Raw genomic sequence first — 24,310 nt, forward strand, 5'->3', positions numbered from 1 at the left:
GTTTATGCCAGAAAGTACAGAGCGTAGCTAAATTGTTTAGCTTTGCCTTAGCGATATGGGTGTGGACAGAGGACAATGACAAAGATGAAAGAATTAAACTGGCTATAAAGCTGACAGATGTGGAATAGGAATAAGATTCAGAAGGGAAGATGGGGGGGGGGGGGTCGGGGGTCCCAGACGTAGGTTTGTCCGCATCTCCATCGATGTCCACCATTAACTAACACATAGTCTGACGCTAGTTAAGGATGCGCTTGCTTTTAAGAACGGATGTAACAAGCGTACTATTATTATTGGGGGAGGGGGGTGATATTTACTTGCTTGTGACATTACCATATAAGTGGCATTAAAAGATAGATGACATTGAAAAAAAAATCTTTCAGCGAGTAAGTATACACGATGCGTGGGAAAATTTTTCATATAACTATAACATTACCTTTTTTCCCTAGACATGTATTACCTAGTAGATTATTGTTAATATATATTCTTGTATTTTCATCGGCATTTTTTTTTATTTAAAGGTAGAATTACAATAAATTTTCTATCTTATAGATAATATTCATTAGAACCCTATACATAACTCGTCCTTTAAGAATGCTAATTATACGATCAAAAGCAGTCTACATTCTGGCCCCAATACACCTCAATCAAAAAAAATGTTCACGACTTTGATTTTCCGATATAGATACAATTAAGAACGACAACCAACAAGAACATTAAATTAAAACCCCACATAAACATAATGAAGAAACTTACTATAGGGTTGAGGTAACTGGAAAAGTGTTTCTTGTCTTTGATGATGGTGGTGTAGTTGGCGTAGGCGTGGTACGGGAGGGCCATGATGACGAACGTGGCCAGGACGATGAGCAAGGTCACGGCCACCTTCTTCTGCTGGGTGAGGATCAGGTCCTCCGCCACGGTCGAGTTGGTGCGGAGACGATCCGAGTGTTTTTTGATCTCCTGGAACATCCGGGTGTAGCAGAAGACGAGGATTCTGGGTAAAAATATAAACACGAGGATTCTGGGTAAAAAAATAAACAAGAGGATTCTGGGTAAAATATAAACACGAGGATTCTGGGTAAAATATAAACACGAGGATTCTGGGTAAAATAAACACAAGGATTCTGGGTAAAAAATAAACACGAGGATTCTGGGTAAAAAAATGAACATAAGAATTCTGGGTAAAAAATGAAGACGAGGATTCTGGGTAAAAAATGAAGACGAGGATTCTGGGTGAAAAATGAACACGAGGATTCTGGGTGAAAAATGAACACGAGGATTCTGGGTAAAAAAATGAAAACGAGGATTCTGGGTTAAAAAAAAATGAAGAAAAAAGTTCTGGGTAAAAACATGGAGACAGGGAATCCAGTAGAAGCAAACGGTGACAGCGTTCGGATTAGATTAGACTGGATTTATTAGGCTTATGGTTAGATTTAATGTAAGGATGAGGTTCAGAATAAATAAGCAATACTTTCAGTTAAAAAAACCTGCGTTAAAATTACCACCTAGCCTAAACGAAAATTGTAAAGATTTCTTCATATTTTCAAATGTTTTTTAAGCAAACTTACGAGTTAGGCTTTACCTTTGAACTCAGAAAACTGAAAGGCAATTGCTAAATAATTTGTTTTTTAAGTAGAAACATAACAGGATGCTGGGTAAAAATATAACATAAGAGGTGTAATATAAACACCTGGTAAGGTGATGCAGGTTTAAATACAACTAAAAACGTATCGCTAAAAGATATTTTTCCATTCATTTACGAAACATCTATTTTGTATTCAGAAAAAAATCGTGATCATGTTTTCTAAGAACTAGAGTTATTTAAATCCAGTCACAGTCGCCAATCGTATTACAACAAATTAAAAAATGAGCTAAATACGTGAGACCACATCTGTATAACAAACTAAAAGTAAACCTGGGAAACGACCAAAAGAGATACGGGCTGCATTCAGATGTTTACAACAGATCCTCGAGACAAAATACCCAATAAAAACAACACACCAAACAACAGTCAATATACAGGCCATTAAGGCCTAGAAATGGGAATGGATAGGGCACACCCAAGAGAAGGGGGAGAGGACAATATCGCGAGGAAAGCATTCGACTGGAATCCAGTGGCGTAGCGAGGTCGGGTGTCACCCGGTGCGGCACTTAATGGTGTCACCCCCCCCCCCCCAGAGGCGTAGCGACCCTTCTCGGGGACAAACTTTCAAACTTTCGATTTGCACCCCCCCTCCCTCAAACTTTCGATTTGATTTGCACCCCCTCCTTAAGTTTTTCTCTATATATTTTGCTATTTTTTGCCTTGGTGTCACCCCCCCTAAATCGTGTCACCCGGTGCGGTCCACACCCCCCCCCCTAGCTACGCCTCTGCTGGAATCCTTAGGGAAAGAGGAAAGAAAGCCGACTAAGAAGAAGAACAGTAGAAGAATAGGCAAGGGCTGCTGGTCTTACGTGGACGCAAATAAAGAGAGCTGCCCAAAACAAAGTCCGTTGGAGAGATAAGGCTGCAGCCCTTTACTCAGGGGCCACAAAGGAATAAGTTTTTTTTAAAGTAAACTAAATTATACCAGAACAAACATTTGGGCCAGTCATGTGACAATAAAAATCTGGACAAACACAATTTTTAAAAATATGAATCATACTATAACTATCAAAAACGAAAACAAAAAAAATAACCATCACCTTAATCAAGCAAAAATGGAATTCATTCTCTTAAAGCAAAAATACATTGGACCAATTAGATGACAACAAAAACTGGATTAATTGCATTTGAATTTAATCCAACTAAGGACCAACCAATCAATAGCTAGCCAATCAAAAGCTAGCCAATCAAGGGCCAGCCAATCAATAGGCAGTTAATCAAGGGCCAACCAATCAAAAGCAAGCCAATCAAGAGCCAACCAATACTTACATGAGAGGTATCAGTATAACGGTGACCTGCAGGATCCCGTGTATGATAAAACTCTGCACGTCATCCGGGTACCTGGGGCCGCACTGCGACGTCCCGGGCTTGTACTCCACCTTCAGCCCCATGATGTTCATGGTGGAGCACACCCCCGCCCACACCCAGGCCGCCGCCATCATGCCTATGATGTAACTCAACTTGAGCGGGTTGCTCAGCGGCCGAACTATGGAATAATACTTGTGTATACTTATATACATCAGCGTATGGATGGAGCTAATTAAACAGAAGCTGTTCATCCACCCGTTGAATTTACATACAATCCCGTCTCCGAAGATCCATTTGTTTTCTACTAACGTGGTTATAGTGAAAGGTACAACGAAAAGACCGACGAAAAGATCGGCGACAGCGAGGTTGACCAGGAAGAGATTAGTCCGGGTTCGCATCCCTCTGTGGCGGACTATAACCATCAGGACCATGCAGTTGCCGACGATGATGCAGAAGGCGGCGACGGAGAGGATGCTGGCGAGGATGACGGAGAACTCGAAACTCCAGCTGTAGTCGATGATTTCCTCCGTGCTGTTGCCGCTGCTGCTGTTGGTGTCGTTGTGGCCGAGCAGGCTGGCGTTGAAGGGGAGATCGTCAGGCATGACGAGGACGATGCGTTCTTCCACGGGGAGGAACGACGTCATCGTAGTTTTGTTTTCAGGGAAGTTGGAGGTGGTCAGGTGGTCTGTAGGAGGTGACCCCGCCGTGGGAGACCTGGCATGCGCAGTGGAGCGTGTCCATTGTGGTCATGCTAGCAGCACCTCATGAGGCACTGAAACAGGCAAAGTTTTATGGTCGATTAAAAAAAAATGTAATGGTTAATTAAAACACAAAATCACTCACTATTATATGTAGATGTTTTTTTGAAAAGAAGGAGGGAGGGCTGATGTTCATGAATGGGGTAAACCGTTTGATAACCAGAAGACACCATTAAGTAAATACTTATTTAATGACAAAGATTTTTATCATTCTTCAATACTAACAGCTTTTCGGTATTTTTACTAGATGGGTGGGGGTCCACGCCACAATCCCTGACCTATAGAGCCGACGCCCCTGATCAATAAAATCATCACATGATCTGGTAGCAGAAATATGTATAAACATATAATATTTTAGCTACTTAAAAACCCACGATAGCATGTTTTACGAGGAATAGATATTACTGAGACAGAAAAGTTAAGCTTGAAAGCTTACCTTCTCAACAAACATATCTAATCAAATCGAAAGGAAAGGAAAAGACGAGACTATGCGACTGATGTTAAAGTATTCGTTAAAAAACCACAATGGTTTGTTTAGGCTTGGGACAGTTTAAGCACGTATTGTGTCACACCCTGAAACGTTGAGCAATCTAATTTACCCGTAAAGTTATTTATAGTATCAGGCACTTCCCCGTTTTTAAAATACCAACAACAATTCATGGAGACTTCATGATTCTATTATACGACTGGCATTTTGATTACACGCAACACATTACAAGGGAGATAATAATCAAGAGTTCCCTCTAGTAATGGGCATGTGCTATTATAAGCAACAATTCTCTTGTCAAAAAAAAAAAAAGTTATTTTTAGCTTTCTAAATATAGAATGTTTTTTTTTTCGCTTCTGAATAGCATTTCCGAAATCCTTTTAACGTTTGCTTTTCCGTGTATGCGGTTGTATAAAAAAAATACCCTGAGTATAGACAAGGCAGAATGCATTATAAATAAACGGCGTTTAAAACGAATCCTCGTCCAATTTTCGCTCACGTCTAGGAAATGGAGAAAATTATTTCCCAATCTAACCGGATCTCACCATTACAGGGCGTCAATATAAACAGTCACATTTAGCATTTCTCCATTGGGTTATCGGGTTAGGGTTTAGCCGTAAACCAAACATCCCGATGTGTTTTGTTAAGTCAAGCTTTCAAACACTGGCCTAACAGATCCTCCTCCCCACACAACAAAGCTTATCTCATGTAGATACAGTATCCAGGGCAGACATCTCACGCCGTTAAAATAACAAACAATGACGGCAGCCATGCGGATAGACATTTTATTTTGTTTATTTCTAATACGGGAACTAATCCCAGTATAATTTCTACATGGTTACGGATTGCATACGGATGTTTTTAGTGCAGGGCGCAGCTTCGAATGTTGGAGTTTCAAATAAAATAAAAGATAGTGAAGGGTGGGAGAGAGAGATTAGATAATGTTATTTAGTTTCCCTTAATTAAATTGGGTTGGGTAATAACGTTCTAGATAGTAGGGGGTTAAAGAGGAGATTTCACAACTTGTGAGGATAAACAATGAGTGCGGGTTGTTTCGTGGGATGCTGGACTATCACGGCTGTGGAAATATTGAGAATCAAGTGCATTATGGGAGGCTGGACTGTCAAAGCTGTGAAAATATTGGGAATCAAGTGCATTATGGGAGGCTGGACTGTCAAAGCTGTGAAAATATTGGGAATCAAGTGCATTATGGGAGGCTGGACTATCAAAGTTGTGAAAATATTGGGAATCAAGTGCATTATGGGACCTTATAGGGTACTGGTACAAGTAAACCGGAGAATGAAGTAAATCACGAGATATTGTAACTGTTTTAAGCAGGGCAGATTTGTAAACGTCATCCTTAAAAAATACGTTTTTTTTCATTTTCCAGCTAGTGAACTTTCCAGTTTTAAGATCACTGCCAAGTCAGTTACGTTTTTATAATAATGTAGTTTTTTTATTCTTCATATAATTATGTAGTTTTTTTTTTTATCTTTAAAATAAGTAAATTTACAGTATCAGGTCCCCCCCCCCCTCTCATCTACTACAGAGCAGCTTACGCATTATAATTTAATTTTGGCCACATGCTGCCTTATATATTTTTATTTTGGCCACACGTTCCTCTTTATATGTTACTCTTTGTCCACACTGTCCACACGTTTCTCTGTATATTTTAATTTTTAGCCACACGTTACTCTTTATATTTTAACTTTGGCTACACGCTGCTCTGTATTAAAATTAGACGGGGTAGGCCCCACTTCTAGTGAGCCTTACCATTACACCAACTACTCACTCCTGAAGCCTAGGAAAAATGTTCACCTCTCTTCATGTTTGCAGAAGGTACAGGAATGTTGAAATATGCCGAGAAACCATTCAGCTAACGACGTCTATTCTAAGAACTCCAATATAGTGTATGGGAGGGGGGGGGGAGGCAAAAAGAGAACTTGGCCTGAAGCCTAAAACCCAGGGTTTTTTAAAAAAAAAAAAGGGTGCGCTCACGTTATTAGCTACCTTTAATTATACCTGTTGGATTGAACCACCACGGATACGGTTCTCTAATTGCTAGGCCAAACAGATGCGAGGAAGCTCAGGGGATTACCTCCACACACAAAAAAAAATCCATTGCGTTAGGTTAGGGATATTTTTAACTTGACCTAAGGAGTCGTCGTTGTTTTTGTCCGAGTATACTCCAAGAAAGATAAATTGAAATATGTTAATCCTACATTTTCGATTGTTTCCATTTAGAATGCGATTAGTCATACTAAGGGAAACAAATGATGACATACTCTTAAAGGGAAAATGTATTTCGAGACACGACACTTCTATAGTAGTACATGTATAATTAGCTTTTAAGTAAATCTCTCACCGTAATTTTTTAAGAAATTACAGGACGGAGGACGTATTATTAAAGATTTGAAGAATCTACATGTTTTTATTGCTTGCATCAACGACACTTGTCAAAATTAGTATCCAGGTTAGTAGGTTGTAACGTTTAGAATAATGATTGGAGTTTGTTTAATGACTTGGGGTCATCGATATAAATGTAGATGTTGTTAATCAGCAAGTACCAAAAATGTATCAAGATCCTTCGTAGACTGTTCTTAAACATTATGTCCAGCCACCATAGGTTTCTCTAACATGAGTCGAGCAAGGATTGAAGCTGAGATCCGAATCCCAGACTATCAGGTTAGTAGCCGTGCGCTCTATCGTCCAATTAGACGTACGGACATTAAACGAGCCACACTACCGCTTCAAACATCGAGGTCGTGGAAACACGTGAACTCTACTTCTTCTGCCATGTAGACCGCCAGGTTCGAAAAGGTTCACTTCACTTCATTTATTCCTTTGTGGTTCCCGAGGAGCAAAAGGCTGAAGCCACATCTCTCCATCAGACGCGCCTTTGAGCAGCTCTCTTTATTTGCACCCTTGTAAGCCCGGCAGCCCTTGCCTCATCTTCTACTGTCTTCCTCCAGGATTTCCTTGGCCAGCCCAGTTTCTTCTTCCCTTGGGGATTTCTCGCAATGTTGTTTTCTCTCCCAAAGTTTTTTGTGTACCATGTAAAGCAATGCCAGCTTTGTAAGACTGTGTCCCACTGTGTTGCTAATACTGACATTTTACCAACGTTCTGGGTTAGGCTCACCAATCCTTGATGCCATGAGATCAGTGTCCGCACGACACAAGTAGCGGCACCAAAAGACAGAGGAAGGTCGGGGGCATTAACTTATGAATGAAAACAGCCAGCAACCAACCTATAATAACACAGTAGATGCCGGGGGGGGGGGGGGGGGGGTGTGGGGTGGGGATGACATTATGGTGTACACGATAGAAGGTTAGCGGTGATTTAAAACAAAATAAACTAACAGTAATAGCTACAGATTAAAACTACAGCCGTGTAATTAGCCTTCAACACCGTCAATTTGTGTGGGGGTTGATCAATAGAGAGTGCGTAAAGAATAAATTTCGATATTTATACAGCGACGACGCAGATTCTTATACACAACTAGAGGATGGGTTTTGAAACTATATTTGAGCTATATTTTTTTGGAGTTTAAAAATGGTAAAATGATTTTGTTTCAGCGACGGCGCAAACAGATTTAATTACAACTTGGCCGAGACATTCTTTGATAATAGCGATGATCGAACGCCGGATGTGATGAGAGTAAAAACAAGTTCAAGGTGTCCGCGGAAATGACGAAGAACACGAGTTTAGTGGGTCAGCGGAAATTACGTGGAACGCGGCTGTTGAGTGAGATGTAAAAGTATTGTATTCGACAGAACCTGCATTATAACACTCCATGAAATCGTACACAATGCGATATTCTAGCAGCCTGCAATCATACACACAGTAATATTTTTAGAGAGAACAGTATTTCAGCAATATTCTAATAGCATGCAATCAGTATTTGTTTCAGCCGAAGGACGTCCAACGACCCCCCCCCCCCCCCCCCCACAATCCGCCCCCAACGAAATAAAATAAAATATAATAAATATACACCCCGTCCCCACCGGAAAACTTAGTCCGTACCCCAGAAATTCTCAAGTCCCACCCCCACCCGGAGAAATAAAAAGGTCTGAAAAAAACACTGCTTGCAATATTATACACATCAATATCCTAACTCAATCTGCAATCATACATACAGCAATATTCTAACAGCCTACAATCATACACACAGCAATATGTCTTATTTATACACTCAACTGTTTTTAAATTTACTCTAATGTGTCCACAATTCTTATAGAAAAAAATATGTTCATAAAGCCCATTTCATCTCTGCTTTCTATTTTGTTGTAGACTACATCTCAGTAACAATAACCCTTTAACTAAACTTAGCCCGAATTTAACCTGAAATTATTGTTATCGGGTACAAAAGCTAAACCATTGCGTTGGCGCGGCTAATTGCTCACATTATTTATCTTAGATTCTTCGTACATTCCAGAATTCTTAATTGTAAAAAAAAAAAAAAAAAAGTTGTTTACTTGCGTTACATCAAATTACATCGAAATAGTATCTACGCTGGATTTGTGATATAAAACATAATGGTTATTAGCCTAGATAACATTTAAACATACGATTTTTAAACATCTTAATTACAAAGGCCAAGGCTACGAAGATCTCATTAATTTTAATCAGCAAACTAAATTTAAATTAGACCCTGATATCTAAACTTGTAAAAGTCACAACCGGCGCCTTAAGCACCGCCACCCACCACAGAACAAGTCTTTACCTTACTGTGATTACCTCCCTTTCCAGACGTCAATGGTTAAACTGTGATTGTGTTACCGGAGCGGATTTCACTCGTGGCATTTAGTAACCAACGAGTATCGATTCCATCCCGTCCTCCCCCGTATCTCGGCATCCAGGGCTATCACCACCTCCACCCACCTCCCTCCCTCCCGTCCCCCTGGGCATAGCGCGGTACACTCGCACCAGACCCCCCCCCCCCCTCTAACCCAACCGCCTCAACCAACATCAGATCTCCACAAATTGACAAAACAGTATTTGATGGTAGTTATACGAATCTAAAAACCTACATATACAATTCCCTATGAAGGTAGTTTTATAGCTGAATCAACCGATCTATAATCATCCATTATGAAGGAAGGCGTGGTCAAATCCAAGCACCAAGTTTGCCAACCTTACCTCGGGTTGTATGGTCGTATCAACCCGGACATTACTGCAACCATTTATATGCTAATAAAAACTAACGGTGGGTAATTTGATATTTTATTGCTAATTACTTTGTTGATAATTTGTGGGCTTCGTTGCTTTGTTAGGGGAATATTTTTTTTACATCCCAACTGTCAATTTTAAACCTCACATATCTCTTAACATTATTCTTCGTTCTTAATTGAGATATTGAAGAGGATTTTATTCTTGGTTGGACAAAGGCTATGGAAGCAAATCCAAAAAGAAAAGCAGGCTGAAATCGGAGTCAATGGCCTCAATGGCGCATAACCAGTTGACACGTATCCTTAATTGTGATGGAGGCGTGGTCGAGTCGGCAAAGCTCTTGTTGTTAAATTCGAAAAAAAGTCTCGAGTTCAAACCCTCTGGCAGATAAGGCTCGATCCCTTCCAACACTAAAAATTAAGAACGAAGAAGAAGAAAAAGAGGATCTCCTCCATCACAATTAGGTATTACGTGTCAATTAGTTATGCGCCATATGGCTCGTTCACTCCGAATTTAGCCAGCTTGCATTTCTTTATTTGTTTCTAAAGCCTTTATCCAGCCCAGAAAAATCTGCAAGGCAGCAGCTGTTTAATTGTGTAGTTTTTCTCCTAGATGAGTTATAGTCCACTAGCTAACGAACCTCATCTGTGAAGGATCCGAACTCGGGACTTTTGAAGTAGTAATCGTACGCTTTCCCAACGTACCACGTTATCTTCAACAATGTGTTACTGCCATACACTGCACATGCGCGTTAGAAGAACATTATATTGCTTAAATAATAACACACATAAATAATACAAAATCAGTTTAAGGCATTGTCAGGATGCCAGCCCCAATTATAAAACTAATTTTCCACGGTTAATTAACCCGCGAAATAGAACAAGAGTTTAATTTGAAACTTAATTTAGTGATGAAAAACCTGATTAAAATTTTAACATCGCAAAACGGGAAAAAGACATTTAAAATCCCACTGCCGAGGACGACGGAACAATGGTGAAAGGAACTCGTTCACTGGTTCCGCCATTGCGGTCAACTCCAAAGGGAAATCACTGTAAACATAGAACACGTGCACTGAACAAAAATAGCAACAGAAAAATGGCGGGGCATTAATTCTCTGTACACAAATAAACAAAGTACTTAGATGGCCTGAAGTACATAATATGCTGATTTAACATGTCTTATTTTAGATGAATATTTTTTTGCCGTGTTTTTAAATATATCTCCGCGCATATCGCAGTGTTCGGTGTCTGTATAGATTTTTTTTTTCAAGGGAAGTCACTCTAAATTATTTAGAAACCAGAACTCGCCTAATTAAATAATATAATATTTCATAAGATCTAATCTTTTTTTTAAAAAAATGATTTAAACTGTGATGTATTCATCAACACACTTACACTCTAAGATACTCTACACGTTGGATTGTAAGTTAGGGGCTCGGCTGCCATTAAGGATGCCGTCAGAAGCCTAATTGCTACTAACCTTTAATGATTGAATCCAGACCCCCCCCCCCCCCCATCAAAAAAAAAAGTTTCACTTACAAGAAAAAAAGATTCGACAGTATCCAGTGACTAAAAACTAAAAAAAATTATTTTAATGTGCCAAATTATGTTGTTTTTTTTTTCTTTAACCCTGCAAGGTCAAGTTCAGCAGTGAGTCAGGGCTGGATAAAACCTCTATACTCAACAATGCCTTATACGTAAACTTAAAGAAGAAAAAAAAGCATTAGACTATGAAATAAAATGCGTACTATAATAATAAATAACTGAATAACGATGGAAAGCCTAATTGTAACAAATAAAACTACTATCAAAATTAAACGTTCTATTCCAACCCAACAATTCCCTTACACCAGGTGAACGTTTTGTTCAATCCTCATTAAAAAAAAAAATTCGCCCACTTCCGTTTGTTCCGCGCAGACGGAACAGTAAACATCCTGGCCTCGTGACCTCAACTCATGTTTCCGGAAACGCGAGTTGTCGGAACATGAAATTTGTTGAGCCCACATTGGCCCCTGTTTATCGTTACGTCATCGCCTCAACACCTTGATGAGGTAAGGATGCGCACGTCTGCTGGGTAATTCGTCTGATCCTTATAGGTAAACAAACAGGTTGTGGTTCCTTCAGGGCCGTGGTAACCAACTACAACCGACCAACGATAAAATGAAGGTGTGGATATACGCCATAAAAACGTGGGGCTAATAAAATGAAGATTGTGTGACGACGTCATAATCATTAGCAGAAGTACACCCACACGCCAGCCAACCTACATAAAGAACACAGTTTAGTAAAACTTGCCCTGGTAACTATTAATAGTGTCCTTACGCACCAACCTCCTCACATAAGGAACATATTTTAACAGACACTTACTTTTATAATAGGCAGAGGTGTTATAGAACACAAATCATCTTACACAAAGAACATCCTACAGAAAAATTGAACCTGATAACAGGAAGAGGTGTTCGAGAACACCAATCATCTTACACAAAGAACACCCTACAGAAAAATTTGAACCTGATAAACTGGAAGAGGTGTTCGAGAACACCAATCATCTTGCACAAAGAACATCCTAAAACGATTACTGGCCCCGACATCAGGCAGGAAATAAAATGCAGGCGAAAATTGCATACAGATTAACCCAGACATTCTCTCCCCCGGCTACCAGCAATTTATGAGCACGTAAGTGGAAGCTAGAACTACAAGCCCTGGGTCCCCATGTTTGAACATTATCTGTATACTTAACAGTTTGTCAATAGAAGAATAAAAGCTGATTGAAAGTAATTTAGTAAACTATGACACTTATTTGTTAAAAGTGGAAAGTTCAACTGGAATTTATTGACCTAATACCAAAGAAATATTTTTAAGGATAAAAAAAAAATCTATGATAAGCGTCGTTTTAAGAATCAAACAAGAAAAGGGCAGTTCACTCTTATCAAAGTTGGTGTTACAGATCAGAAAGGTGATGATGACTTGATGGTAATTTCACAGTGCCACACTGTAGCTAAAATCTGCTTGATACAACATCACACATCATCTGATGGTAATCTCAAGTTAATATGATTCAGCTACAAAAACTCACGGGTATGTCGCGGTAGCAGTGCTCGAAATCTCGGGACAATCCAATGATAACTTTCTAGTACTAGAAATCTTGAGTTAATCTCGTTAACACCTGAACTAGAAATATCGGGTTAATCCCGTGATTACACTAGAACTAGAAATATCGCGGTAATACCCTGAAAACTCACTATAAATCTCGAGGTAATCCCGTGAAAACTCACTAGAACTAGAAATCTAGAGGTAACCCGAAACAGTGTGGTCAGATGATAGATCATGCGGCTTCTAACCCGAAAGTCTCGAGTTCGAATCTCGGGTTCATGTTAGTAGAACGTGCATAAATCCACACAGCTCTGATGGGTACCTGACTCACGTTAGGGAAAGTAAAGGCGGCTGAGCATAATGTTGACCACACTACCCCTTTAAATGTCGAGTTCAAATACACAGGTTAACTCTTTAGATGCCCCATAGACCGTCAGGTTCATAAACTTTACTTTTACAAAATAGAACGAAAGAGCATGAAAGTCATACAACAAGGCTACAGAGCTAGTAACGCGTGGTAATTGGGCAACATACCTAGAGACCTCGGGGTAATAGGCCTACATCATATCTGGAGATCTCATAGTAATAGCTACATACTGCGGCAAAACGGCATTAATTTGGTTGATATCGTTTGGAAGACAAACAATGTTTGAAACTTCCACATTAAGACAACTGCATGCCAGAAGTCAGTTTAAGTGAAATTGGTCATCCAACTGGCCACTGAATTGCTCTGTGTATAAGTATAAGCCACGAACAGATGAACTCTTTAATTTAAAAGATCGTAATTTAAAAAGTCCTTTCATTAAAAAAATCGAGCAGGATTTTTTTTATTTTTTTTGTAATCAGTTCAAACTTCAGACACAAGATGTGTAATAGAGATAATCTCTTTATCTGTTTTTTTTTATTCGATGCATTAGCGCTGGGCTTTTTTTTTATTTTTCCAGAAGATTTCCTTTATTTAAAAAAAAAATAACAATGTTATTGGCAAAAGATAAAAAAAAACTAACGAATGCAATTCTTCAATTTGAATTCTTTAACGAACAAAGACATGAGAGGGAATGCTTTTTAAGTTATTAAATTTAAAATAAAAATTAAATTTAAAAAAAAAAAAGTATCAGAGTAGGATTATTTTTTTAAATAAGAAAAAATTTGCATTTCAAATTTTGGAAGCTGATTCTTAAGTTATTCGTGTCGTCCCCCTCCGCTAATTTGGCCCTCAATGGCTAGTTCGGCGAGAGATTTTCTTTTCTTACCTTGTCAAGCCAGGCTGACAAGTCACGACGTACGGATAAAGATTATTTAAATGCGGTCTCATTTTCTCGTCTCCTAACTTCAGTTTGGGAATCCATTTTTTTTTATTTCCCCGCATCAGACACTTTTTTAGATGGAGGCAATGAGTGCCGATGTAATTGTAAATGACGCTCCGGTTAACGTGCATGCACACCCTGTTCATTTCAGAATTGAAAGTATTGCATAAAAAATGTAAGACACCTCGGGTATTTTTTATTTCTTAAGACTATTTTTATATTTAATTTTTAACGGAAAAAATTCTCACGCAATCTATTGTAAAAAGTTGATGTATAAAAATTATTTCAAAAAGTGAACCTTTTAAAAAATTAATTAGAATGCTGTTAGGTCAGAATCCCACAAACACCTATTCATTAGATAATTACAGGGTACACAGTAGGGATGGACAGTAGGTGACGCGTTCAAAGGAGACTGACCGCTCTGACAGGACAATAGTAGTCTTTATACTGACCAGTAGCCAGGGTTGTTAGCGCCAGGGGGGATAATTTGTTAGGTCACATGTTCTGAGCTCATTGTCCCGTGGGAACAGCTAGGGGGTTAAGACAGGGGTATAAATACAGGCAGGTTAGTTAGTCTCTCTCTCTCTCGCACAAGCGCTCCCGACGTTAGCGGTTAGGGGAAGCCTCGCTCAGCAGAACAGGCATTCAGCACATTAATAAACAGCATAAACTAAGAAGGTCTCCTGTTCCGTTGATTACTTCACTGTAGCTGACTCGGGTAGAATAATTAAATACCCCTAGACAACGACGGCCTTATTGGCTAGTGCCCGAGCCAGTGTCAGCAACGTATTCGGCCGGCGACTAAGCAACCGGACGGCAACGTCGTAGTCCTGGTCTGCAACATCTGGGGACTCGTCCTATCGGACATAAGGGCCTCTCACAAGATCGAAGCTTCCCGCATGATATTTTTCCTGCACAAGTTGTCGCTATTGCAACTGTTCCTGTAAGAAGCTGTTCCTGTAAGAAGCTGTACCAGTAAGAAGCTGTTCCTGTAAGAAGCTGTTCCTGTAAGAAGCTGTTCCTGTAAGAAGCTGTTCCTGTAAGAAGCTGTACCAGTAAGAAGCTGTTCCAGTAAGAAGCTGTTCCTGCAAGAACTGTTACTGCCCTCGTATCAAGCTATCCTGTACGAAACTGTTCTGGTACCAGCTGCTCCTGTATTGGATGTTCCTGTAAACTAAACTGTACTGTGCAACGAGCTCCCGTAACAACCGTTCCCGCAAGACGCTATCCGTGTTAGAAGCTGTTCCTGCAACAGACGTCCGTAAACAACGTTCCCATACGAAGTGTTCCTTGGCCAGAGTCTAGCAAGTCACGAAGTGAGCCGTGTGAAGACTACGCTGATGTCCACCGAACTCATCGTTGATGTCCTTTAGTCTACCAACCCAGAAGCCAAGTGTATTTTGTGTGTGAGCGTGTGAAGGTGCAGCAGCCTGCTGATATATTGGACCAGCACTCCTGACCTACAATCACACTCTGGGGTAAGTGCCTTTTGTATCAGCCCTCGTGCGGTGCTCTCGGCAAGCAACTTACTCTGGTTTTCTTCTACCATTGGGGTTAGATATACCCGCGTGAAATTCTCTATAGTCGTAGAGGTTAAGTAAACTTCCTGAGTTGCCATTACTGGGGTTTCTAGGTAGGCTAGTTGGGAATTTTTCGTTAACATAAAGCATACACGGCAGTCTCGGCGTAAGCGTCACAAACAGTTGTTACCTGCTAGCGTTGTAGTGGGCGTAACCTTAACCGCTGTAGTTACAATAGGTCGTACATTCGAATAAGACGTGTCAGACGTACACCCCCGCTGGTCACGCTACACGGACCGCAATTAACCCTTCCGCCTAGTTGCGTGCCTGGACTTTCACTGACCACTACTTGACATTGTTCGTCTTTCATTTCGACCAATAGAAACTACCCGACACGCCCACCGTGACTGTGACAATGAGCGGTGAAGATAAATTGTCGCTTGGCTATTACTTGGCATTGGGTCAGAAGTATAAAATTTGCCAAGGGAGTAAACTATTAGAGTGGGCTGAAAATAAACTAGCAGAAGCAGAAGAAAAACATAGAGAGGAAACAAAACTAAAGATAGAGTTAGCCGAACGAGAGGCTAAGAGAGATTTAGAAAAACTGAGAATAGAATCAGAAGAAATGGTTAAATTAAAAACCCTCGAACTGGAGCAACAAAGTTTGTGTAACCAACGGGTAGTTGAACAAACAAAATCATATGTCCCACGTCTCAAGCTGATTGGTTTAAAAAGTAACGGTGGTCCAATGGACATGGAAGTAGTGATAGATATTTTTGAAAGAGAAGCTAGAGAGGTAGGGTTAGATCATAGATATTGGTGCCATGAGTTCAGGAAAGTCCTGTTAGACAGAGGCTGTGATGCCTGGTTAACTGAGCTAGGAGCAGAAGAAGACTACACCAAATTAAAACGAGAAGTTCTGAAACATTTTGGGCTGACAGAGTCAGGCTACAGCAATAGGTTTAACTCATCCAAACCCAACTCTGAGGACAAACCAGGAAGCTACATTAGGAGAACTAGACATTATTTGAAGAGATGGGTCGAACTAAGCGGGATAGAGAAAACTTATGACGGTCTGTTTGATCTGATTCTTAAAGATAAAATCTTAAGGACAGTAAGTGAAGATATCAGACAACACATTCTAATACATAACCCTAGGACTGTTGACGAGGTGGAGAAACAGTGTGACAACTATTTCGCTATATTTCCGACGAAACAGCTAGGCGACTCACCAGATGCACCGACAGAGCTTATAGCTACCATAGCAGAATCAATGCAATCAGTCTTAAAAGATGACCGACGTCTTAGTAGATCAAATTCACCGCACTTCAGACACAGCTATAGACACAACACACATAGCTCGAAATCACCGATATACAGACACCATCCTAGGGACAACTCTGGTCCTCGTCGATCACAATTCACAAAACATAGACAGAATTCTGACTCAGACAGTGATAGTTATGTCCAGTCACAGGGTCAATCTCGACAAACTACTCGGACTTATAACAACTCGCCTCGACCACAAACTAAATGTTTTTCATGCGGCTTAAGGGGCCATATAGCAGCTGATTGTAATGTCGATACCGAACGGACACAACGACAGGGGCGTAAGAAATCACCTAAGGTGGATAAGAACCGAAATAAACAGAAGGTCAGTTTTAGAAACAACAAAAGATGTCTAGTCCCGGAGTTTAGTGGAGAGTGCGAAGATTGTGAACAGTGTATCAACCAAATGAAATTTACCTTGCCAATAGGGAACATAGTTAGCGATCAGTGGGAAAAACGTTTTAAGGGAAAACTACCTATCGTCTCTGGAAAATTAGACAATCAGACAGTTACTGTTTTGCGCGACACAGGCTCTGTAGTAATAGCGTGTAGGAAACAGTTAGTGGACAGAAGTAGATGGAATCGTGGTAGGATGACGATTAAGACAGCCAACGGTGACAGCAAGAGAGTGCCTAGAGCGTTGGTGAGCATTGAAACTCCTTATCTTACTGGAGAGTTTCTAGCCGTCCTTTTAGATGACCCCCCTGCAGACCTTATAGTCGGCAATGTAGGGGGAGCCAAGCCTCCATCTAACGAAGACCTTGGTATTATCGCTGCTGTAGAAACAAGAGGGCAAGCCAGAAATAAGAACAAACTAGATGGGAAACAAACTTATAACATCCTAGGCAAAACTGTATCGGCTGAGGAATTTAGGAGACAACAGTCCAACGATGATACCCTCAAAAATTGGTGGAAGTCTGCAAAAAAGGGTGATAAGAAGTGCACAATTGTAGACGGCTTGTTGTTCAAAGTCGTCGGACACATTAGAGGGGAAGATCAAATTCGTTTAGTCGTTCCATCAGCACTTAGAGATACTGTGTTAAAACTAGGCCACGACACACCCATGGCCGGCCACATGGGGTTGGCTAGAACAAAAGCCCGGATCTTCTCAGAGTTTAGATGGCCAGGCGCAGCTGGAGACATAAGAAAGTACTGCTACAGTTGTGACACATGCCAGAAAGGCAAGAAGAACATCGGCAATAAAGCGCCGCTAGGTAAATCACAAGTGGTTGGACAACCATTTGACAAGTTAGCCATTGATATTGTAGGGCCTTTAAAGCTTACAAAGAAGAGAAATGGGTTTATCCTAACGGCTATAGATCTATGTACAAGATGGCCTGAAGCGGTACCTCTCAAAAGTATAACTGCATCTGAGGTTCAAGATGCTCTGGTCTCAATTTTTACTAGAATGGGATTCCCTGAAGTTATCTTGTCAGATAATGGGTCCCGATTTACGTCAGAAATTTTCAACAAGGTTTCGAAGCTGCTAGGTATTAAACTGGTGCATTCATCAGCGTACCACGCCATGTCAAATGGGGCAGTTGAAAGATGGAATGGTACTTTCAAGGAAATGCTGAGAAAAATCACAGCAGATAGACAGGAAGACTGGGACGAATTTATACCGGCAGCTCTGTTCGCCTATAGGGAAGTCCCAAATGAAATCACTGGCTATTCACCCTTCGAACTCATGTTCGGTAGAAAAGTTAGGGGACCTATGAACATACTTAAGTCCATTTTTACAGGCGAAGGAACTACAGACTGTAAGACTAGGTTAGCATATGACTACTTACTTGACTTAAAACAAAAATTACAGTCAGCGTGTAGGTACGCTACAAGAAAGACAGAAATAAGTAAAGATAAATACAAAGAGTATTATGACAAATCAACTAAAGTAAAAGACATTAGAATTGGCGACCATGTGCTGGTCCTAAAGCCTCAACTGCTAAACAAGTTAGAGCTTAGATGGGCAGGGCCTTACGAGGTTGTTAACAAAATCTCAGACCTAGACTATGTTGTTAGAGTCGGTGAGAGGACTAAAGTCTTCCACGTAAACCGGATAATACTGTACCACCACAGGAATAATTCAGATAAGTCCAAAACACATCCCGTGCTAGCGGCCGTATCGGGTGTTATCGAAGAAGAAGAAGAGGAGCCTGAGTGGGGCAATGATCCGCAACCAGGTGTCCCACCGGTTAGGATTAGAACGCCTGACGTGACAGAACCCACCGACCTAACCACAATTCAAATTAACGAAAAACTCTCCGAGTCGCAACGCACAGACCTACATCGTCTGATCCATGAGTTTAAAGATATTATCAGTAATATACCGGGTAAAACTAATTTAGTTGAACACAACATTGAGTTGGGTGACTTTAAACCCATTCGGATGAAACCCTATTCTATTCCCTACGCACGCAGAGAAATAATGAGAGCAGAAATCGAAGAAATGGAAAGATTAGGGATTATAGAAAAGTCAAACTCAGACTATAGCGCCCCGGTAGTTTTGGTCAAAAAGAAAGATGGGTCTGCCCGATTTTGTGTTGACTACCGCAGGCTGAACGCCGTCACCATATATGACGCTGAGCCTATCCCAGACCAAGAGGAGCTATTTGCCAAGTTGAATAGTGCCAAATATTTCACTAAATTAGACCTGACCAAAGGCTACTGGCAAATACCCCTCAACGATAAAAGCAAGAAGCTTACAGCATTCTCTACACCTTGGGGACTTTACCATTTTAATTACCTCCCTTTTGGTCTGTCTACCGCTCCCGCAAGCTTCGCCAGATTAATGCGTTTAGTTCTGAAGGGCTTAGAGAACGTGGTCTCATTCTTTGACGACATATGCATTTATAGTGACAGCTGGGGGGAACACGTTAAAAGCTTAGAGGCAGTATTTAGGAGATTAAGGGAAGCGGGGTTAACTGTAAAACCGTCAAAAATTGAACTAGGATTTGAACAGGTAAGTTTCCTCGGTCATATAGTGGGAAGTGGAGTAATGGCACCTCAGAAAAGTCTACATTTATCCCCAACTTTAGCAATCTTAAGGGTGTATTGACTAATCTTTTGGCGGGGGATAAACCAGAGAGAGTTGCTTGGACAGAGGAGTGCAACAGGGCTCTTGGGCTGATACAGGAGCACTTAAACTCAGAGCCTGTCCTTGTCCTGCCCGATATTACCCAACCGTTCATACTCAGGACGGACGCCTCAGCACGCGGCATCGGCGCAGTGCTACTGCAGGCTAAAGAGGGGGTGCTGCGGCCCGTCAAATATGTCAGCAGGAAGTTGCTACCGCGAGAGACGAGGTACTCAACAATTGAGAGGGAATGTTTGGCCATTATCTGGGCAGTGGGGAAGTTAGCACTGTACTTAAACAACGTACACTTTACACTCCAAACGGACCAACGAGCTTTGAAGTATTTAAATAACTGTAGTTACAGCAACTCTAGATTAACTCGATGGTCTCTATTGTTACAAGAATTTAAGTTTACTATAGAGCATATACCAGGAAAAGATAATATAGTAGCGGACATGCTATCAAGGGAATAGAGAGAATGAGTACTAGGGGGTGGATTTTGAAAGCGTGAGTGCTAGACTCGCTATGTGTTATCACTAATAGCAATAGAAACAAAAAGTATGCAAGCACACTTGAAATTTTATAATTGTTCTACTTGGCTCCAAAAAGTTAAATTTTGCGTGAATGAGTGGGTGCATGAGCTATTGAACGTTGGTTGCAACATATATATATATAGACTATATATTTCTTTTTTTTTTTTTTAAATTTTTTTCCCATCAAATGTGCTAACTGCTGTTGTAGATTCTGTTTTAAGCTTTGATTGTTTTGTTTTTCTTAAATATTTTTTTTATATATATGCATTATATATTATTATGTATATTGTAATGTATGTATACACTGTTTAGTTGTATGTATATATCATCTGCTGGGCGAAGGCAAAATTAAAATAGTAGTTTAGTAACTAGTTTTAGGCAAATAGTGCAAAGCCCAATTTGCTCTGGGTATGGGGGAGTATGTTAGGTCAGAATCCCACAAACACCTATTCATTAGATAATTACAGGGTACACAGTAGGGATGGACAGTAGGTGACGCGTTCAAAGGAGACTGACCGCTCTGACAGGACAATAGTAGTCTTTATACTGACCAGTAGCCAGGGTTGTTAGCGCCAGGGGGGATAATTTGTTAGGTCACATGTTCTGAGCTCATTGTCCCGTGGGAACAGCTAGGGGGTTAAGACAGGGGTATAAATACAGGCAGGTTAGTTAGTCTCTCTCTCTCTCGCACAAGCGCTCCCGACGTTAGCGGTTAGGGGAAGCCTCGCTCAGCAGAACAGGCATTCAGCACATTAATAAACAGCATAAACTAAGAAGGTCTCCTGTTCCGTTGATTACTTCACTGTAGCTGACTCGGGTAGAATAATTAAATACCCCTAGACAACGACGGCCTTATTGGCTAGTGCCCGAGCCAGTGTCAGCAACGTATTCGGCCGGCGACTAAGCAACCGGACGGCAACGTCGTAGTCCTGGTCTGCAACAAATGCCTATATTTTATAGCACATACAAATCAAGAAGGTTTAAATATCAACGTAATTCATCTATTTTTTTTTTTATATCAATTGTCTTTGGATGAGCTTGTTTTTAAAGGTGTCATCAAAAGTCTAAAATTTCAGCAGTGCTTGACAGAGTGTAAGGTGTCATCAAAAGTCTAAAATTTCAGCAGTGCTTGACAGAGTGTAAGGTGTCATCAAAGTCTAAAATTTCAGCAGTGCTTGACAGAGTGTTCAAAACTTGATTTTAAAAAAAATCATAAAACCTAATTAAATCAATTTATCTTAAGTCCTGACTGTGTGTAACTTTCAGATAGACTTACGCAACAGGACGTGTATTGTTCATATCAGGTTAATATTTAGACCTACACATCGTGTGTATTGCACAGAAACACCAATAGTGAACAATGTATCCTTCATATCGCGGGTCACATATCATCTGAGACGACTTGGTAGAACATGTTAACAGCGATACATGCTGCTGACGACTTCTGACACCACGCTGGATACAGGTATGGAGCGTGTCACGGGGTACTTGATTACCTGACCCTTCCATCTCACGGTGTTCTAAACATGCCTTGGCATCATCCCCCCCCCCCCCATCTCTATGGGAAATAGCCACGCTTAACAAACGCCCCTACACACATACGTTACTAAAACGCTTAAACTGGTCTGTTGTAGTATATAATTCTGCTTGACCTCAGTCGATGGTCACCGTCCTCCAATACACCCCCCCCCCCAAGACTACACGTGACCATCCCCCCCCCCCCCCACACCCACCTAACATTGGTCACGCTTCACAATTCCACACCTGAAGTACTAGAAACGCTTAAACCTTTTTGGAACGCTCACTAATCTGTTATAGCATATCATTCTCCAAAACCCGATTCACTTGTCAACTTCCAACATCCCCCCCCCCCCCTCTGTACATGTGAGCTCCACCAAGCTGCTCATTCCATCAGTTAAAAGAGCCGGGCTAATCGTCGCAATCTAACTAGGTTGGCAACAAATTGGGCAATAATTTACAATCACAATGTGAGCCACGTATGATATGTTATAATTATTCCTTGTGAGTTACTCAACCTGCAACTGTAATAATTTGCAGCAAACAAAAACAAAAAAATTCTGACTATATTTTACAAATCTAATCGAAACAAAAAAAAATTACATAAAAAAACGACAAATTTAGTTACTTGAAAAGATCGATTGTATTACACTGTATACAAGAGATTGAAAGGGGTGGGGTAAGCTCGGGCATAATTAGATTAATACATCTCTAAAATATATTGGATTAGGCTTATTCTCAGAGCATGGCTTAACAAGCATGTCTTTTGCGTTTGCGAGCCGTTATAACATTATTCTGAAATCGTTCTCTAAAGATAAAACTTCGGCGCAGTAAAATATTAACAACAGTAACTGAAGGGTTAGAAATCATTATCGTTATCACATTATCGTAATATACGAGCGAGAGTTTTACGCTACAAGAATCCCACAGAACAGGAAAATGTTACAATCAATGTGATCATCGTAAGCACTAGTGATACCAAGCTGACTAAATGATGATCATACTTCAGTTCTTTACTAATTTCATTATTGCATTTCAAAACCAAGTTTGATTGTGGGAAAATTGTCTTCTGCCAATATGATGAACGGATCTCTGTACCCATCTAATGATACAATAACCCTAATATCATTTTCAGACAACCCACCTCTACTCATCTATCACATAAACCATTTCTGCCCATAAACAGATAACCCATCTTTACCTATCTATCAGACCTCTACCCATCTGATTATCAGATAACCGAACTCTACCCATCCATTAGATAACCCGCCTCTACTAATCTATTAGAAAACCTGTAGATATATCTATCTCTATATATCTCTATCTACCTGACCTTCTGCTATCTCATCAATGTTTGTGCACACTGTGCAGTTGCCGCCATACTCCGCCGACTTGTACCTCCCCTCACCACTCCCCCGCCCCCCTGGTGGTGCTGGTGAAGACTTTCACTGAGAGCCGGCCACATACCAAACATTTTACGTCATGCTGCACAGAATCTATGTCAAGTTCGTGGGGCGGGGGACGGTGGGGTAAACAGGGTGGGGTGGGGTAAACAGGGTGGGGTGGGTAAATCAAGAGATGGTCAACAATACATCTAATGCATGAGAGAGAACTACGTTAGCTCACTTAGAGATATGTGAGCCTTTCATGATAAAGACATTTTTCATAAAATGGTTTATTAAAGTAAGCATCGTTGAAAGGTATATTATGGTACTGTTGCATTAAGGACCATTAACAAGACAGTGTTAACGAAAATTGTTAGAGCCTTTTCCTTACTTTTTAACATTGTTTGATTTAACTAATACAAAAGGGTCATTACTATTCGCCCTCGGATGACAGGTTCTCGATTCCCGTTCTTCTCAAGTTATCCTGAAAAAATGTCCTTAACATTTTTGCGGTTTCGGTTCAATGACTTTCGGGACAAACACTTGTTAGAAAGTAGTAGACACATGAGTCGTTACAATAATTTATCTTAGCATGTATTTGAAACGGACGTCTATTCCCAAATTAACCTCAAGTAGCACATGATCTATATATATATATATATATATATATATATATATATATATATATATATATATATATATATATATATATATATATATATATATATATATATATATACAAGAAAATAACGCATAAAATCGATAGTCATTTTAATACTTTAACCACAGTTAAAAAGTATGCAATGACAAGCCTAATAAAACAAATAAATAACTCTTCATTCTTACCTCTGTCTTATATCATTCAACTATAAAAAAAAATGTTCGTGAAATCGGCAAGAATAACATACACCAGAATCCCAGGCTACAAAGTTTACCACCGTTCGACGGCTTGTCCCGTTCTGCTGCTAGTTAAGCCATCCAAAGGAGCGCTCTGGGAACAATTATCCACTATTCTGGAATCGCGCTTAACGGGTTAACAAGTCCCGTAACGAATTATAACCGGAGGGAAAAAAAATCCGGTTGCGTTGAACGCTGGCTGAGGACTGAACTTGTGAGACGCACGTGTACCTGGTGAGCGCTTGTTTCCAGACTCACGCTCGTCTGCTAGAGGCTCGCCGTCTGCTCCCG

The 24,310-nt window shown here is 40.4% G+C and overlaps 1 protein-coding gene across 1 annotated transcript in view; it reads right to left on the reverse strand.

Moving 5' to 3' along the window:
- Window positions 1–753: 753 nt before the first annotated feature.
- The window catches only part of LOC131952601 (substance-P receptor-like), a gene marked incomplete at its 3' end in the record, with an annotated part of 80,739 nt that continues 57,182 nt past the window's right edge, over window positions 754–24,310 (reverse strand). Inside the window, exons 3-4 of the mRNA XM_059315347.1 lie at window positions 2,912–3,722; window positions 754–991 (exon numbers count right to left, since the gene is read on the reverse strand). Coding sequence (XP_059171330.1) covers window positions 754–991; window positions 2,912–3,594 — 921 coding nt within the window. The remainder of the gene's footprint in view (window positions 992–2,911; window positions 3,723–24,310) is intronic.

The sequence above is a fragment of the Physella acuta genome, unplaced genomic scaffold (assembly GCF_028476545.2).
Source record: "Physella acuta isolate Inbredline_101_S28 unplaced genomic scaffold, ASM2847654v3 ptg000879l, whole genome shotgun sequence".
NCBI classification, from domain to species: domain Eukaryota; kingdom Metazoa; phylum Mollusca; class Gastropoda; family Physidae; genus Physella; species Physella acuta.